This window comes from Lactuca sativa, chromosome 9 (genome assembly GCF_002870075.4).
Source record: "Lactuca sativa cultivar Salinas chromosome 9, Lsat_Salinas_v11, whole genome shotgun sequence".
In the NCBI taxonomy this organism is placed as follows: Eukaryota; Viridiplantae; Streptophyta; class Magnoliopsida; order Asterales; family Asteraceae; genus Lactuca; species Lactuca sativa.
Window position 1 is genome coordinate 213,885,561 of NC_056631.2, and position 18,478 is coordinate 213,904,038.

The 18,478-nt window shown below is 33.9% G+C and overlaps 2 protein-coding genes across 8 annotated transcripts in view; both read right to left on the bottom strand.

Moving 5' to 3' along the window:
- The window catches only part of LOC111899014 (BRASSINOSTEROID INSENSITIVE 1-associated receptor kinase 1), a 41,360-nt gene extending 35,157 nt beyond the window's left edge, over positions 1-6,203 (bottom strand). The window contains exons 1-8 of one of the 7 annotated variants that reach the window (XM_042897894.2): positions 6,000-6,203; positions 3,895-3,964; positions 1,028-1,160; positions 854-925; positions 582-725; positions 338-409; positions 177-251; positions 28-89 (exon numbers count right to left, since the gene is read on the bottom strand). In XM_042897894.2, the coding sequence (XP_042753828.1) occupies positions 28-89; positions 177-251; positions 338-409; positions 582-725; positions 854-925; positions 1,028-1,160; positions 3,895-3,922 (586 nt within the window). In that variant the 5' untranslated portion in view covers positions 3,923-3,964; positions 6,000-6,203. Of the gene's footprint in view, positions 1-27; positions 90-176; positions 252-337; positions 410-581; positions 726-853; positions 933-1,027; positions 1,163-1,424; positions 2,546-3,894; positions 4,093-5,999 lie in introns of those variants that run through there. The other 6 variants (XM_023894892.3, XM_023894891.3, XM_042897893.2 and 3 more) reach the window with 6 other exon arrangements.
- A 541-nt stretch (positions 6,204-6,744) lies between these two features.
- LOC111899013 (BRASSINOSTEROID INSENSITIVE 1-associated receptor kinase 1) lies at positions 6,745-16,475 on the bottom strand. Its single transcript, XM_042898320.1, has 11 exons — positions 15,486-16,475; positions 15,091-15,223; positions 14,901-14,972; positions 14,659-14,802; positions 14,435-14,506; positions 14,268-14,339; positions 14,109-14,185; positions 13,875-14,006; positions 13,450-13,788; positions 12,927-13,315; positions 6,745-7,222 (listed from the first exon to the last, which is right to left on the bottom strand). Exons 1-11 carry the CDS (start codon positions 15,568-15,570, stop codon positions 6,917-6,919), a joined length of 1,821 nt encoding a protein of 606 aa, XP_042754254.1. The 5' UTR covers positions 15,571-16,475; the 3' UTR covers positions 6,745-6,916.
- Between the last annotated feature and the right edge of the window lie 2,003 nt (positions 16,476-18,478).

Below are 18,478 nucleotides of genomic sequence, written 5' to 3' on the forward strand. Positions count from 1 at the left end.
TAAAGTAACCATGACAATCCAAATTACCTGAAGGAAATGATGGACTTATTGGAAGAATCACAGATGCCAAGTCGGTATTATTGGCAAAGCTGAAAGACGAGAAGTTTGCTGATAACATCATTAATTAAAGCCATAGGACGTGATTTCAAGACTCATGTAGGTAATTAAAATCAAACCTTAGGGGCGTTAACCTCGGAAATGAGCCAGTACTGTAATAGATATCACCTTCTAATAAGTTGTTTGATAGATCACTGCGATGGAAAGAAACTTACCAATTTTAAATTTGTTTCAACATTAATTATCCAAGAAAGAATATAAGAGAGACTTTTTTACTGACACTATTTCTAGCGAATATATCGTAGTTAAGGAATATGGAATGCCTCCCGTTAATCTGTTGTTATTGAGACGACTATCCTTGCACAAAGAGAAGAGAAACAACAATGCATGCATATTAATTACGTACGTACATGAGTCTTGAGACCAATTGCTAACTTGTGTATGAAAATTAATGAAGTAAAATCAACAAAGCTACTCTAGTTTTTATATATCAAGAGAAGAATCTGAATATTGTGAAGTCGTACAGGAAACGAAGTTTCTGAAGGTTGCCCAGTCTTTCTGGAATGTCACCTTCTAACCGGTTCCTGTAAAGGTCTAAGCTCACCAACTCCGTTAAGTTCCCAAGCTCCTTAGGAATTCTTCCGGTAATGTTATTACTGTGAAGCTCCCTATCCAAGAGCATCCCGTATCAGAAATATCACCATATATATTAGTAACTTTATAATCATATATATTATATATTTGATTTGTATCGTAGTATATATGATCATATATAACACAAAATGTGAAGACTTACAAGTACTGTAAGTTTGTAAGTTGACCAAGCTGCGGAACCAGTTTACCAGACAAGCCTGCATTTCCAAGATCACTGCATGCTTTCCAGAAATCAAAAAACACGAATTAATTTCTTCACTGAATGTAAAAAGTCAATGGAATTTTGAGGGTTGCATGAACAGGTTGGTAAACTCACACGCTAACAACTTTATTCTCATTGTCGCAAGTAACATGATGCCAAGTACATGGAGTTACAAGAGTTGAATCCCAACTTTGCATAACATCCTTAGGATCGTGTAATCGTGCCTTTAGGGCACTCAATGCATCAACTGTTTTGCATATATGAAAACTGATTAACAAGTCTAATTTTGAAATATCAAATTAATGAAGATTTACTGTAAATTAAGCATCATAAATCTGATCGGGAAATCTCAATTTTTGTTCTTCATGTGTACTGTACTATCTATAATTGGGAAAATGATTCAAGGAAAGCAATTACAATAAGTTACTATATTTATACAAGCAACAGTCATTTAATTTAAAAGCTAAGTTAGAATTAAATTAAGAATCAAGAGTCATGAAGAAGCACAAACCTTCAGCATTCCCATAAACCGTTAACAAATTATAGAACCCCAAAATAAACGAATAGGCTATAACAGGGAGGGTCCGAACCATTTCTGGCAAACTAAAATCCTGCTTTCCTCATTATTTACTCAAATTAAAAAAAAAAAAAAAGAATTACAAAATACCACGTTCAGCACGTACAGAATGCTAGCTTTGAACACTATCTATAACAGGCAAAGATAAAATCAACAAACTTAACCCAAAAAAACCCACTTCAAGACATTCCTGAAAACGGTAATTCTGAATTTTTCTTTTGTGGGTTTTGCTCTATTAGAGATGCTACCTTATATGTAGTAGTTTTTTTTGGTGGGTGGGTGGGTTTGGGGGGATGTCTTTGTGTAGTCAGTCAAAAGGTTTTATTATTATTTTTTTTTATGGTAAAAAACAACCCGTTGTAGGGATAAAGAGTGGGCAGAGTAGCATAAATATGGGGCCTTTTGTGGAAAATGGGTGTATTGAAAAAGTGATAGATGACTTCCATAAAAAGCTTTTGACTATACTTTCACATAGGAATGTTGGCAGCGTGGTGGGTTTAATTAATTATTTTTAAACCATATCATGCAAGGCAATAGAACTTAATAAACATGTAAAGAATTAGGCAAGACTCTAGTTGTTAGGGTGAAGATAAACGGCCTTATTATCATTAATTTCAATTTTATAAGAACTTGGTTTTAATTAACTAATTAATTTTGGACCACCACACAAAATACCCAGCCCCCTGAGTCATCCTTAGGTTATCAGGAATACTCTTCACACCAAGGATCGTGGAGAGCTTCCAGTGAGCCACCTAGAGCGACCACGAACAACCACAACTATCGGGAGTACTCTCCACTACCCAAAAGACCCACTACCCTCCTATTAGTTGTTGTTCATCGTGGTAGCCACCACAACCCACCAAGAACATGGCCAACAACGGACACCCGGGGTGGTGTTCATGGTTGCGGTTCGTGCTAGCATGTATACAAGCATGTACAACTGGCCCTCTGTTGAGGGTTTTCCAAATGGTCTCACGGGAAAGAAAAAGATAATGCAAAGAATCACTCGAGTATGTCACCAGTGATCAGAATATTATTGTGCTTCAAATATTTTTCTCGGTACTATGTGTTGAACGATTGGCAATTTTTTTTTTAATTATTTTAAACATTTGTTAATATATATATATATATATATATATATATATATATATATATATATATATATATATATATATATATATATATATATATATATATATATATATGTTCATGCGAAAACATAAATATTTTGCGAAAACATGAAAACCGATTTTATATTATAAATATCAAACATATCTACTATAAAAATTAAATTTATTAGCAATGAATTAAAGATAATAAATTTACATTGGATGACGTTATGGTAATATAGATTTAAAGGCGGTTTTAATAAATTTTTTTTTCATGTCCTTCATCATTTTTAAATTCATGTTTTCATAATAAAATGTCAAAAATCATGTTTTGCTAATATGAAATAATTTCTCATCTCGATTATCATTATGTATTTCAAAGTTTGGATGTATTATTATCCAAAATATAATGTTGAGGTGACACAATCTCATAAATTTTTCTTGTTTTCAGTATAAAAGAGGCAACAAGCCTTCTACAAGGAAGTCTTGGTTTAACTAATCCACATAGAAAAGGCGAAAATAAAACATGGACCTAAAACAACAAGAATTTATGCTTGTTGAAAAAGTAAAAGTACAAGGATATGATAAACAAAATATGAAAGTATATTGTTATTTCTTGTATTTAACCCCAATATGAAAGTTGTTTCCTTCACCATCGAGGTGAATGCTTCCATATGAATTACGGATTATGGAAAAAGAAGAACCCCTCTCAATTGAAATAATCTCAACCAGAAAGAAAAAGACCAAAACTTATTGGAAATCTTATAAGAATAATCTTCGGGAATGGAAGTTTGGGTCTTTTTTTGAATACATACAACAAAGGCTTCTTAAGCTAACAATTTTGCCATTGTTCTCCCTTCTTTAGAATGTGTATTTCCCAAATTAAAGCTTTCTACTTCTTCAACTATAGCAATTAAATTGCAAAATTTTTCTATCTTTATTACTTAAAGGTAAAAAATGGAAACATAAACAAAGACCAACTATTTTTAGAAATGGACACGGAGAAATATGATGAGGAAAAGGAGGACATTCATGTAATATGCACATATAAGAGATTGTGAGTGAGTTTATGTGCCATTGTTCTCACTTCTTCAAAATGTCTAACTCGAATGCACGATACATACATAACATAGTACAATCAAGAGACTTTAAAGTATGTCGAAAGTACCTATTTTTTATCTAAAAATTTAAGACTCGTGCTCACTCTTTCACATCACACAAAATATTGAAATTGTCATATGATAATATCAAAATGAAGACATGCATCTGGCGTATGTTACATGAGATATTGTTACCTTTAGTGATGCGGATGAAGCCATTCATGTCTTATGCATAGAGGAGAGATTGCTACCGAGTCTATCAACCCTTTAGGTGGGAAAAATATTAATATTTGCACATTGATATCAATCTCAGTCCCCGTTCATGTATTCAAAGATGACTACTGCTTGTAGCACACCAGTGCAACTCTAATTCAATCAACAATATATCACATTCTGAAAGTCATCATAACGTTGGTAATCAATTTTAGGCTTTTGTCTTTCGTTTGTGTTTATAGACATAGTTGATTTGTGATTATTGTTATATTATGTATTTTCTAAAGTATGCCTTATTTAAAAAGTACTTACATTGTCTTTGTTAATTTTTGGACAGAAGATTGCTAGTATTGATTCTAGAGTATGAAATAACACCGTTTATTTAACCTAACATGATGTTTAGGGAATAAGTTTATCCACAATTAAGCTTCAAGTTTTTTTTTTTTTTTTAACTCTATGATGAGTATGTACTTGGTTCCACATTATATATTTGACATTTATTTAGATACTTGATTCAAAAAGTTTTAAAATATTGATGAAAAACCGTTGAATTTTTATTATATTCTACGTGCTACAATTAATTATTTATTTTATTTATATTAAAGACAAAATTATATAGATATAAGTAGCCTAAATTATAGAATTTCATGAGTATTTACTGGCACAAAATGTACCACAAAATATTTTTGTATTGTGGCAAATAAAAATGTGAAACTAAATTTTGAATGTGTAACTAAAAGTAGCATAAATTCATGAATCAAATGAGAATTCAATGGCCAAAAAATATATGCTACAAAAAATTTTCTTTTACTATAATAAAATGAAAAGCGCCACTAAAACTCTAAAAAACTACAACAACAAAAGCAAAAAGTGTCATTATAGCGTTTTAGTTGAGCATTTCTAGGGACACTCATCATATGTGCTGCCGATTATTATGTAATGCCAATTTTGTAAGAAGCCTTTAGTTGCCTTTTTTGGGGCTTTTGGTGACACTTTTAATGTGCTACTAAATGGTATATTGTTTGTAGTGTGCCCCTCTCACCATTAACAATTACAAATGAGAGGATACCTTTTACTTATTCCCCATCCCTAATATTATCAGAAGTGTAAGAATACCCGCACCAAACTTTCACGAACCTTTTAAAACTCTTATAATGTATTTAAGATGTCCTGTATCAAAATGTAACCATTCTAGTAATTGGAGAGCTACTTCCTTTGATGGGCAATTTAGGTTTTTTTGGGTTTATATCTAGGGGCGAATGCATAAATTCATATTAGGTATTGCCGGTGCATGAAAAAGAGATAAAAAAATCGAAAAATCAAAAATTTTCTACTATTTTCAGGAAAAATAGGTGTTGTTGGTGCAACACTAGGAACCCATATCCGTCATACCTGAATCGATTTCAACCTTTAAATCTTTTTTCACACCCACTTGTGGCTAAATTTACAAAATTCCCTTGACCCATATACAATTTTCTTTAAATCATTTTAACCATGGTTGCAGAAATCGCTAATCGGCCGCTAATCAGTGAACTAGCGATTAAGGATAATCGGCAAGACGATGATTAATCGGGAGATTAGTGGAGGATTGTTAATTATTAAGAAAATTATTCAAAAATTTATAAATCTAACTTTAATCCTCCAAAATAAGCAATTATTCGGCGATTAGGTCTGATTAAGTCCGACTTTGACCTACATTGATGAAACATGATTAGGCCCGATTAAGTCCGATTAATTCTGACTTTGACCCGACCAAGCCCGATTATAGTGATCGATTAACAATAAATCTCATCGGTGGAGGTCCGATTAGCGATTCATTGGTCGATTAGGCCGATTTCTGCAATACTGATTTTAACCCAATCCAAAATATCAATGACTCAACAAAAATACCTTTCTTAACTTCACCATCTTTAGAAAAACTCATTATAGTAGACAGATTCTTAGGCTTCAACTTACTTGTACCTTGTGCAAGATCACTTCTGTTTAACTAGGTTGGCTATATATTACAACAACAAATTCCTACTCCACTGGCTTGATTGTCCAATATTTAATTTTGCTCGAGGATCCAGTCCTGAATTTAAACATACCTCGATGGTTTGTCCCACTTCTACTGCTTCAACTTCAACTTAGAATACTCCACTTTTGCAGGCGTATCTTGTTCATCTTCATCTGGATTTTGAGCATTCAAAACATTGGGTTCCTTTGTTTTAAAGTTTTGTCCACGATTTAATTTTAGTGGCACGATGCCTTCTTAATTGCAGTATTGAGTATCGCCTAAACTCTCATGTAGGTTTTTCATCGGCACTTCCAACTTTTGTATAAATTGGGCCTTGTTATTTAAGGCCATAAAATTTGGGCCTGGCGACTTGGAATCCAATAAATTTCCTTGAATTCGCTGAATCCACCCTTCCACATGTTTAAGATGATCCAAAATATTCCATTAACGATCCAATGGAACAAAATTTATCTTCATCTCTTCCCACTATAGAATGGACGTTTTGATACCACCTAAGCGTGTTGTTTTCAAAAGAAATCATAATTTTCTTCATTATCCTGTTTATCGAGTATAAAGTAGCTTTTTGGATCTGAAATCCAATTATTGGGTTTATTTCAGCTCAAAATCGGCTCTTCAATCTTCTGACTTTTAATTATGTTCAATCTTCTAGTTTCCGATTTATTTTTATTAAAATTTATAATCAAAGATATCAACCTTTTACTCTACTACATTTTTTCCCCTAATATTATCAATTGTTTGTTTTGTGAAAGATGATAAATGATGTTTTTAATAAATATTCGAGGAAATAACAATATATTTGAAAAAATGAACGGAAATATAAATAAAGGATAAATATTAAAAACCCATGGAGTAGATTTAGGAGGTCTGTGATTTCGTCTCTCAAAAAAAAAGAAGGTATAGTCTGTAAAAAGGTTAGACGTAATGGAAAAAACATCAATATGTTGGAGTTGTTCTTCCTATAAAAAATCAGATAGGAAGACCCTTTGATCATCTAGGGCCAGACAAGTGATCGTTGCTAGCGTTATAAGTTGAATCCGGTTTAAAATGAATCTGTATGTGACTAAAATCATGCCTTGAAATCTCTTCTTTCTGCCATTCATCCCACCTTTCCACTAAACCGTTACATTCGAGCATTTTCACCACTTGTGACATCTTGGGTCGTTCCGTTGGGTTGACTTGTGTGCATGATAGAGCTATGTGTATCAGCTCTTCCACTTCGTCTCTTAGATAATTACCTATTAAATACTTGTCCACAACTATATCCAACCTCATATCTCCAGGAAGTCCTTTCACCTACATATATAATTTCAAACTCAATCATTCATGCCGAAAAAATTTGAATTTTCATACATTGCTCAAAAATGATATGATGTGATTGGGATGAGAATAAAGACTTGTTAGGATAAGTTCAATCGAGGCTTGTTTTTGCATGAATTTATAACTCGAAAATTAATTTTTGTATTGAAGTAAAATGATAATGGTTATTCATTTACTTTTGGATGCAATCAAATAATTGTGCTTCATAAGTCTCATATTGTTGGTTCCTATGTTTTAGAGGGAAACCTTCTTTTGATTGTGTTTCGATATAATTTTCTTTTATTGTTTATAAAGGTTGAATGTGACTAAATGTTCATACCGTAGAAAATAAGAAAATGAAAACTCATCTAAACTCTGGCATAAACGAGTTGACCATATACCTCGAGAAACAATGTAACATCTCATGAAAGATGGGATTCTTGATAGTCTTGGACTTTAATCAACTTATCGAGCATATGATGGGGAAAATGACAAGAGGATAAGAAACAACACATATGTAATTTGAGCTTGGCGGAGATAATTCACACACACCAACGTTTGTGATTCTTTATGAATAAATTTTAAAGGAAAAAATCTTCACCTTTATTGACGATTACTATAAATATACTCACTTGTACTTGGTTAATGAGAAATTAGAGTTATTTAACATATTTACATGCTTTAAGGTCTAACTTGAGAGCCACCTATACTGTAAGATAAAAGTTTTCAAATTGGATAAGAGTAGAGAATATCATGGACGACATATTTCAGTCAAAGCCATATAACGGTTTTACTTCGTAGGAAACTAGGACAATGTAAAGATGAGGATCCACAAACCCAGAATCTCCCACTTGGAGGTTGATCAATAAATTTGCTATCATCCAAAAATTAATTATGTAACCTCCATCTATCTTTCTAGTTTGTGCAAGTATCTAGAAAGCTTGTCGAAGCCATATATAACTTCAACGTCTCTGTGTGTTTCTTGGATATTCTTCTCGTCAAAAGGGTTATAAATGATGCTCACCTCTCACTCGGAAAATGTATACAATAATGGATGTTATATTTTCGAAAATCAACCATATTTCCCCAAAACCAATATTTAGGGGGGAAACTAAATATATGTTTTAAGAAACTCTTTAATCCTCACAAGAGGATTATCCTATTCCAGAACAAAACTCAACAAATCCTTTTGATACAAGTTCTCTTGAAATTACTTAACAAATCCTTTTGATACAAGTTCTCTTGAAATTACTGCAGCCAACCCTCTTGAAAACACCTCTCCTCAACTTCGTGTCTATTCAAGAAGGAATCATCTACCATATCAAGTAGAAAGCCACTGCACCACAAAACAATGACCATGATGTTGTCTCGATCTTCGTCACCGATGATACTTAAAAACATACAAAATAGCTTGATGACATCAATTACATTGTTGAACCCATTATTGATGATTCCAAATTACCAATTGCTTAACATAAATGTGTTCACTCATGTACCGAACATCACATTGAACGATATGTTGCAATGTTGCATATAGTAAGCTTCAACCTTCTTATAGATCCTTTGAGAAGAATCTTGATCAAAATACAAGTTCTAGGCTCCATTTATGAGGCTCTCAAAGTTCCAAGGTGGAAATTGGCCATTGAAGAATAAATAAAAGCCCTTAAATCCAATGACACTTGGATAGTCAGAAAATAACCTAAAGGGAAACGTCATGTAGGGTGAAAAGGGATATTATTTGTCAAATACAAAATTGATGGTAGTTACAAAGCGAGATTAGTCGCTAAAGGCTTCACTCGGTCCTATGATATTGATTACCAAGAGACATTTTCCCCTGTTGCTAAAATGAATATGGTTATAGTATTGCTCTCTCTAGTTATAAATAACGATCGGCCTCTCTACCAACTTGATGTAAAAAATGCTTTTTTAAATGGGGATCTGGAAGAAGAAATGTATATGTCAATGCCTCTGAGGTTTGAGGACTCCAAAGACAGTATGGTGTGCAAATTAAAAAAATGTCTCTATGGTCTTAAATAATCACCTCATGCATGGTTCGTAAAATTCAGTCGAGCCCTCACTTCCTAGGTTTATGCTCAATGCAAAGTTGTTCACACATTATTTACCAAGACTGCTTCTACAATGAAGAAAGCTATACTAATCGTATACGTTGATGATAGCATCGTAACAGGAGGCAATATTGAGACGGTTAAACTTCTAAAAAGAAACTTGGCGTCCGAATTAAAAATTAAAAATCATGGGCATGTCAGATACTTCCTTGGAATGGAAGTTGCTTGGTCTTGGGAAGGTATTGTTATATGTCAAAGAAAATATATTTCGGATCTTTTAAAAGAAATTGGCCTTCTCAGATGGCTTGTAGAAAATCCCATGGATCCCACCAAGAAAGTATGTAATGGAGAAGAGCAAACCCCTGTGGATAAAGAAATGTATCAATGACTTGTTGGAAAACTCATTTGCTTGTTTCACACCCAACACTGCAAATTCTGTAAGCATTATTAGTCAACACATGAATGAACCCACTGAAGGTGATCTGGAAGTTGTGTATCTTAAGATGACACCATGTATAAGCCTGTTCGAAAAGACCAATGCTCGTGATGTTCAAGTGTATACTATTACAAGTTGGGCTGGTTAGGAAACATACCGAAAATCTACCACGGGTGACTACTCATAGGTATGGGGAAATCTTGTTACATGGAGGAGCAAGAAACAATTTGTTGTGTCTCGCATGAATCCGAGTATCGAGCTCTTGTGCTAGGAATTTGGATTCAAAGTCTCCTCAAGGAACTTGGAATGAAGAACGAAGAATTTGTAAAGATCTTCACCGATAGTCAGCCTGCTATTAACATAGCAAAATCCTTGTTCACCACGACCATACAAAGCACATAGAAATTGATCGACATTTCATTTCTGAAAAGGTTGATAATATAATTGTTCAGCTAAGTCATGTTCCATCCGGTCTCCAGATCACTGATGTCTTACTAAAGATCACTGATGTCTTACTAAAGCCTTGCCAAGGGCTAACTTTGAAGAACTTTTTTCTAAGCTTGGTTTGTTAAGTATCTACAACCAAGCTTGAAGGGGAGTGTTAAATATTACAAAGGTATGTTTAGTAGATTTTATCCATTTTATTTATTTTTAGAAAGGATTAGAATTGACTTAAAATTCATATAATTTAGGATCCAGTTAGTGTAGCCAGTCCTACACTTGGTGTATATATTCCATGTACGTTTCTTATATCATTATTTTGAAATCATACATATAATTTTATCACAGAATACTCTTTCAATTTCCACAGTAGACAATCGAGTCGGCCTCTATCCGAAGGAGGTAGATTGCTTTCAATGTTGACCTCTGACATAAGAAAAATGCAAGCACATATCAGATGAATGATGGACTTATGAATATGGAATGTTAGCCCATTCCATTCCTCGGTACCACCTTGTTTTTAGAATCATGCCTTAGAAATGGCTACTTATATTTTGAACATTCTACCCGCTAAAACAAAGAACTTCACCACTCCAATCTATCCTCTCTACATATGTCATCCTACTTACAATCATCTACGTACCTTTGGTTGCCTATGTTTTCCCCTTCATCCCTCCCCCACCATTCATAAACTCGCCAATCGTTCTTCCCCATGCGTTTTTCTAGGGTATCTTTCTAACCACCGGGGGTATAAATGTTTAGACCTCTCATCCAACAAAATAATAATTTCCCATCACGCAGTCTTTGATGAAACTGTCTTTCCTTTCTCAAAATCACATCATCACCCTATTCCTATCAATTCCTCCACACCGAACCTCAGCCATTTATATGGTGCTGTCAACTTCCTCCTACCACAATCATCCCCTCTCCATCTCTTCTCCATAACACAGTTCCACCTCATACCACAACTCCAACTCACGACAACCCCCCACCATTCTCACCTATTCACGCCGCCCTAAACAACCAATAGTCCCTTCCCAACCTGTTGATTAGCCCCTTTCACAATCTCAATAACCCTCACAAATTGTCCCCACATCAATAGTATCACCTCCCACTCGTCACCCAATGCAAACCAAAAGTCGGAACGGTACCTCCAAACCTAAAGCTCCAATGAACCTACATACTACCACCCTTTACCCTTTTCCTAAAAATCCATCAGACGCCTTTTCAAATCCCGTTTGGAAGTCCGCCATGATAGATAAATTTAATGCTCTTGTTGAAAATAAGACGTGGGAACTTGTTCCTCATTGAACGGGTATGAATGGAATTCGATGTATGTAGATATATAAACATAAGACTAATGCTGATGGGTCCCTTGAACGCTATAAGGCCCGTCTTGTTTGTGATGGCAAGTCTCAACCGGTGGGAATTGATTGAGGTGAAGCTTTTAGCTCGGTGGTAAAACCGCTACTATTCGAACAATACTTAGCATTGATGTCTCTCATTCTTGGCCGATTCACCAACTCGATGCTGAGAATGCTTTCCTTCATGATCATTTATCTAAAATAATGTTTATGCATCAACCAGTTGGGTTCCGGGACTCCTGTTTTCCTGATCACGTATGTCGTCATAAACGGTCCCTGTACGGCTTAAAACAGGCACCGAGGGCTTGGTACCAAAGGTTTCACTGATTATGTCCTAACTTTGGGTTTCAAAAACAGTTCATCAGATCACTCTCTATTTATTTATCATCACAGTCATGAAAAAGTTTACATACTTTTATAAGTCAATGACATTATCCTTACTACATCGACCGATTCTCTTCGTGACATGGCTCAACTCTCTCATGAATTCGCTATGAAAGATCTTGGTTCTCTAAGTTTTTTTCTTGGGATCGTTGTCTCCAAAACAGCCTCTAGTTTACATTTATCTCAACAAAACTATGACTCTAGAATCTTAGAATGGGTAGGAATGTCAAAATATAATATATATATATATATATATATATATATATATATATATATATATATATATATATATATATATATATATATATATATATATATATAATATTATATTATATTTTGAATATATTTGGAGATAAGACATGTATATCAGGTCTTAAAATAAAGGATCTCAGATTGTATCTTATATATATCATCAAGAAATACAGAGGAGGGACATAGAATCCTTAAAATAAAGGATCTCAAATTGTACCTTATATATATCATCAAGAAATACGGAATCCTTCGATACGCTTTTAGAAAATAAACAAAGACATGAAACTAATGGGAGAAAACATATACCATGATAAAATTAATTTTAAGACAACCGCGACAAGTCTAATCTCACACTATCTTTCCATTTCCTTGTTAAGCGTCCTCAAAGCTAATTTTAAGACAACTACTTCAAGTGTAACCTCACACTATCTTTCCATTTCCTTGTTAGGTGTCCTCAAAGCTAATTTTAAAAGGTGGTTAAAACTATTTCTAATAAATTTAGAATTTTTTGTGCCTAATTATAACATTCTCATTATCATCTTCGAGAGTAAGGATGTGCAGAAAATCAACGCGATCCAAAAGGGGGCATACCTAGAATTGTTAAAAATCTCCTTAAATTAAATCGTCTTCTTCTAGTAGAACATAATCAAGTAATTAAGATTTTATGTTTAATGAATGGCTCTGTGATGATTTTATCAATCCTATGTTACGTTTGTTTTGAAATTATTTGGTGAAATCATTAACCGAAGGATGCTTACCCAATCAAGCAACATGACCTCCTCGTTATAATGGGCAAGGCGAGCAAGATCAAAGGCCCGCTGCCCAGTGATGAGTTCCAAAAGCATCACACCATAACCATAAACATCGGTTCTTTCTGAAGCTCTCCCACTGGCTAGATATTCAGGTGCTATGTGTCCAATCGTACCACGAACGCCTGTTGTTACATGAGTATCGTTGCTTTCCATGAGTTTAGCCAACCCAAAGTCTCCCACAACTGGTTCAAACTCCTCATCCACCAATATATTTGCAGCTTTCACATCACGATGGATGATCTTAGGGTTACAATCATCATGCAAATAAGCAAGCCCCCTTGCCGATCCCAGCGCAATTCGTTTCCTTGTTTGCCAATCAAGTGCAATTTGTGTATCTACAGTAATTTATCAATTCGCCTGTTAGATATTATTGCACTTTCTTCATATTGTTTACTCTATTCTTCACATTATGTTTTTAGTAGAATGGTCTCCATAATTACATATTCATTTGTTGTGAAACCATATATACCTTGTAGACATGATGCAACACTACCATTTGCCATGTAGGGATAAACAAGCAACCTCTCAGTTGGTGTCGAGCAAAACCCTTGCAGCCGAAGTAGATTCCGATGCACAGCCATGCTTATCAACTCAACCTCCTTTTGAAACTGTAATTCGCTACTTTGTACACGATCTATGAGTCTTTTTACAGCCACCAGAGTACCATCAACTAACCTTCCTTTATAAACTTTACCAAATGCACCTCTTCCAATAATGTTTTTCTTACTAAAACTATCGGTTGCAACTTGTAGTTCACGCAAAGAAAACCTTTTTAGTTGTCCCAGATGAAATTTAGGGTCCTCTTCAGCTAAAAACATAAAAAAGACTCAAAGAACAACATTAGGATTAATTTAGGAAGCATAGTCAGGTGATCATTTTGCTCATTTGACTAACCTGGTACGTCAGTGAAATGATCTTGCCGTTTCCTGTGCCACCACCAAGCAAATGCAATTGCTCGACCTATAAAAAGAAGAAAAACACCAACAGCAGCTCCTTCGGCAATAGCTCTGGTGTCGATGTTGCCACCTGAAATTAGGGTTGCATTACAATTAGAAGGCAATAATTATTTCTACAAAACATTGACTTTGAAGGAATATGTAGTAAAGTAAATCTGATGGTCGGAAATACCCCAAGGAGATTGCCGATTAGGTAGAGGTGAAAATTGTGGAAAAACCTCATGTGTCAAGTTCGTATTATTGAAAAAGCTGAAAGAAGAGAAGTTTGCATATAACATTGGCAAGGCATAGGACATAAGTTTAAGAATGCATGATGTATCTAAAAGCAAACCTGATATCTGTGAACCGTGAAAAGGAGCCATTGGAAGGGACAGCTCCTGTCAAGAAGTTGTTTGAGAGATCACTGTGATATATATAGAAGGAAATTAACCAAAGTTTTTTTTAGCTTTGTTTTAAGCGAATCATAAAAACTCAAAATGGACCGACTTTTATACTTACAGAATTTCTAGTTTATCTATATAAGTTAACGAATTTGGAATAGTTCCTGTCAGTCTGTTGTTACTGAGACGACTATCCTTGCACAAAGAGCAGAGAAACAACAGTTTGATTCTCGAGAAAATCATAATTAATATATAATTTGCGAATGCAGATGAAGCAAAACAGACAAGGATCTATACTCAAGTTTTCATCTAGAGAAGAATACGAATGATGTGAAATCATACAGACAATGAAGTTTCTTAAGGTTGCCCAATGTGTCTGGAATGTCACCATCTAACTGGTTCATGTAAAGATCCAAGCTCAACAAATACGTTAAGTTCCCAATCTGATAAGGAATACTTCCAGTGATGTTATTATCATAAAGCTCCCTGTCACAGAATTACATGACATTTCAAAAATGTCACCATATATAAGATTAAGATCATAAATAATAACGAAATTCAATATGCAAACAATAATGACTTACAAGTGTTGTAAGTTCGGAAGTTGACCAAGCTGTGGAACCAGTTGACCAGACAAGCCTGTGCTTCCAAGATCACTGCCTTCAACAAATTAACCCCAACATATGATTTTATGATCGCAAGACTAACAAATGAAGAAAAAAGCAATAAAATTTAAAATTTTATCGAAATGTACAGGTTGGTGAGCGAGCTTACATCCGAGCAACGCGATTCTCATTGTTACAAGTAATATGAGACCACCGGCATGGATTGACTTGGGTTATATTCCAACTTTGCAAAACATTATTAGGATCCTGTAATTGTGTCTTTAGGGCATTCAATGCATCAACTGTCTTGCACATATATGGAATTTGATTATGGGCTCATCTTTAATGTATCAAATTAAAACAATGAAGTTCTAAGACAAAACATCATAAATTTCATGAAGTACGTCTCTATTTATTATCTATAACTAGAAAGCAACCTACTACGATTGGGAAAATGATTCAAGGAAAGCAATTGCAGTAAGTTACAATCATTCACATAAAACCCATGTCAAAATCAAATTTAAAAAAAAGAAATAAAAATAAAAACCTGAAAACAGTACATACCTTCAGCATTCCCATAAACCCTTAACAGATTAAAGAACCCCAAAATAAACCAATGTAGGATCAGAGGGAAGGTCCGGTGATCCATTTATTTCAAGCTAAAAGGGTAGATTCCTCATGAACTACTCAACAAGACAAAGAAATAAAAAATATATAGAAACTGAAGTAACCAGCATGCTAGCTTTTGAACACAACTTAACAACTAATACCTATTAAAAACATCCACATATGCAAATAAACAAACTAAAATCATTAACTTCACTTCAAGAGAGTCTTCAAAATGGTGATTGTTGTTGATTTTTCTCTATTAGAGATACTAAATTGAAAGGAGTAGTTTGGGGGAGATGTCTGTATATTTTATCTCCTAATTAAAAAGACAACTGGTTGCAAGGACAAAGGGAGGTACATAGTAGCAAAAGGGGTAAGAACATTTACTCCATGCATTTTCTGGGAAAAGGGAGCATTGACAATTTGACTCCAAGAGAAGACATAAATTCCATATACTATATATACTTTAAAATAAAATAATGTGAGCAAGATATTTCAAAGAAAAAGTGTTAACTAACCTAACCAAGGGCTTAATTATAGCCTAGCAGTATCATGTTCTAATCTTGCCGGAAACAAAAGGTGCATATATAATTAGGCGTAGGATAGTGGATGTCTGTCTTAGCCATTCTTAAAAAAACTACAGAGAGATTTCAATGATTTATCAATACGCATTTATGGGGACTGAGGTTTCTACTATCGGTTGATCTGAACACCCCCAACCTAAATTACAATAACATTAAAGAAGGTGAGACTCGAGTTCATAAGAAATTATCTACTTACAGCTAGTGAAATCCAGCAACAACAGGTTACTTAAAGTTCTCCCTAAACAAGGTTTAACTGATACATTTTTATCAAACACTACAGTTGAACTGAGTTTGAGTTCGAATAGAAACGAGGTTTGCTAGCGATCGCAAGCAAGTTTGGAGTTTATGGCTGTATGCCTAATGATTAGCAAGAGCCATCAAAATTCCCCGCTACATATGATTTACAGTTGTAGCACAAAGTTTAGAATATATAATGGATAATCTTTCTAGAAAACACGCCTTTCCAAACAATGCCATTTCCAAAGTTCATTTTTAGGAGAAAATTATACTTATACTTTTTGAAAAAACTATTTGGTCGGTTCTCAATGTTTTTTATTTTTACTTGTTAAAAAAAGAAAATTGTAAATTGGAATTTGATAGTTGGCAATATTTTTTATTTTTATTTTTTTGTAGTTATTGTCAATTTTTTTTTAAACTTGTATATGGTTTTGTTCCCTAACATTTTTAAAATGGTTTGAAAGGATAATAATGACCTTACTATTTTCTTTTTCATTTTCTTTATTTACTTCAAAAAAATATAATTAAAAAAAACTCCATCTATCCCTCCCCATCTCTCCATATTTTTACTTCTATATATATATATATATATATATATATATATATATATATATATATATATATATATATATATATATATATATATATATATATATATATATATATATATATATATATATATTAAAAATGGTATAATAAATCATTAAAAAAAATTAAAAAAATGGTATAATGGTAAACTTAGTATATATCTAATTATGGTAAAAAAATAATAATCATTTAATGCCTCCTTTAAATAATGGAAATCAGTTTAAAACCCTAGATATCCCCTTCTTTTTCGTCTGCTTCGAACATCGCCTCTTCCTCCGGTGATCCCTCCATCGACTCTCCATCGTTACCTATTTCAGCAAAGAAAAATGAGATGACTGCTCAGACAATATTTGTTTCCTCGTCTACATATGTTGATGATCAGAATGATATCAGTAGCAAAAGGTCTCATGGTATGATTGATTTCAGATTGAGGATGATGGCTAGGGTTCAGTTTAAGGCTGGTGCTTTGTGGTCTAAACGTCGGATTCTGAAGATTTATGCCCTAATTTGTTGATTAGGGTTGCTTCTCCTCGTTGTCGAAAGCAAGAAAACCGGGGGAAAGAAATAGCAGCAGATGGCGGTGAAGAGGTGCTCGGTGCCTGTTGTGGAGTCTACAAAAGGAGGTGAAAACGAAGGCAACAAGGGATTTTAGGTCGTCAACAACACCACCTATCGGACCCTAAATCTGTTGTGATATGATTCTACCTTCTATGGTTTTCTCGTTGCCTGCCTCTTCCAAACATTCTCAGCAATTAGTTCTGGAGGAGGACATGCTAGAAGTTAATTGTCCTCGTGTCACCCCTGAATTTGTCTTGAAAGCATCTAGTCATGTTGATAAGTTTACTGACCTTATGGTTAAAGATGAAAAAAAAAATGGAACTTGTTACAGAGCTTACAAGGTTGTTGAACTCAAATACATTCTTGTTGTTTTGGATGATAAAGGAGTATGGCATTGTTGCACCTGGCACTAAGAATCCTCTCTCAGATCCTTATCCTTTCAATCTCATGTTTCAGACCTCAATTGGTCCCGCTGGTGTGATCCCTAGGTCAATATTATATCTTATATTAGTCTATTATTTTCATATTATTTTACTTCATAATTGAATGATTATGGTTTTACATTCTTCCATATTTTACTCATTTCATTTTATATGATTCAAGTATATACATCCTGAACCAGCACAAGTACATATTCCTCCAACATTTGCATAATACAAATTTTTAAAGATATTCAAAACCATTCTGCAAGAATAGTTTGTTCTGTAAGAATATGATTGTTGTATTCTGATAGAAATGTAGTTAATTATTTATATGTTTAATGTGCAGTTGTTACAAGTGTATCACTACAAAATATTTGGAAATGAATATGTGATAGAAATGGCTTGAAGAATGGCTTGAAGATCTGATGGGAAAGGCTTAGAGAATGAATTAAAGAATGATCACACTCACTGTTTAAGAATGTTGTTATTTTTTTTTAAGAATTACATTTGTTATTCTTTCATAATGTTGTTATGATTATATGAATCACAATCATACAAT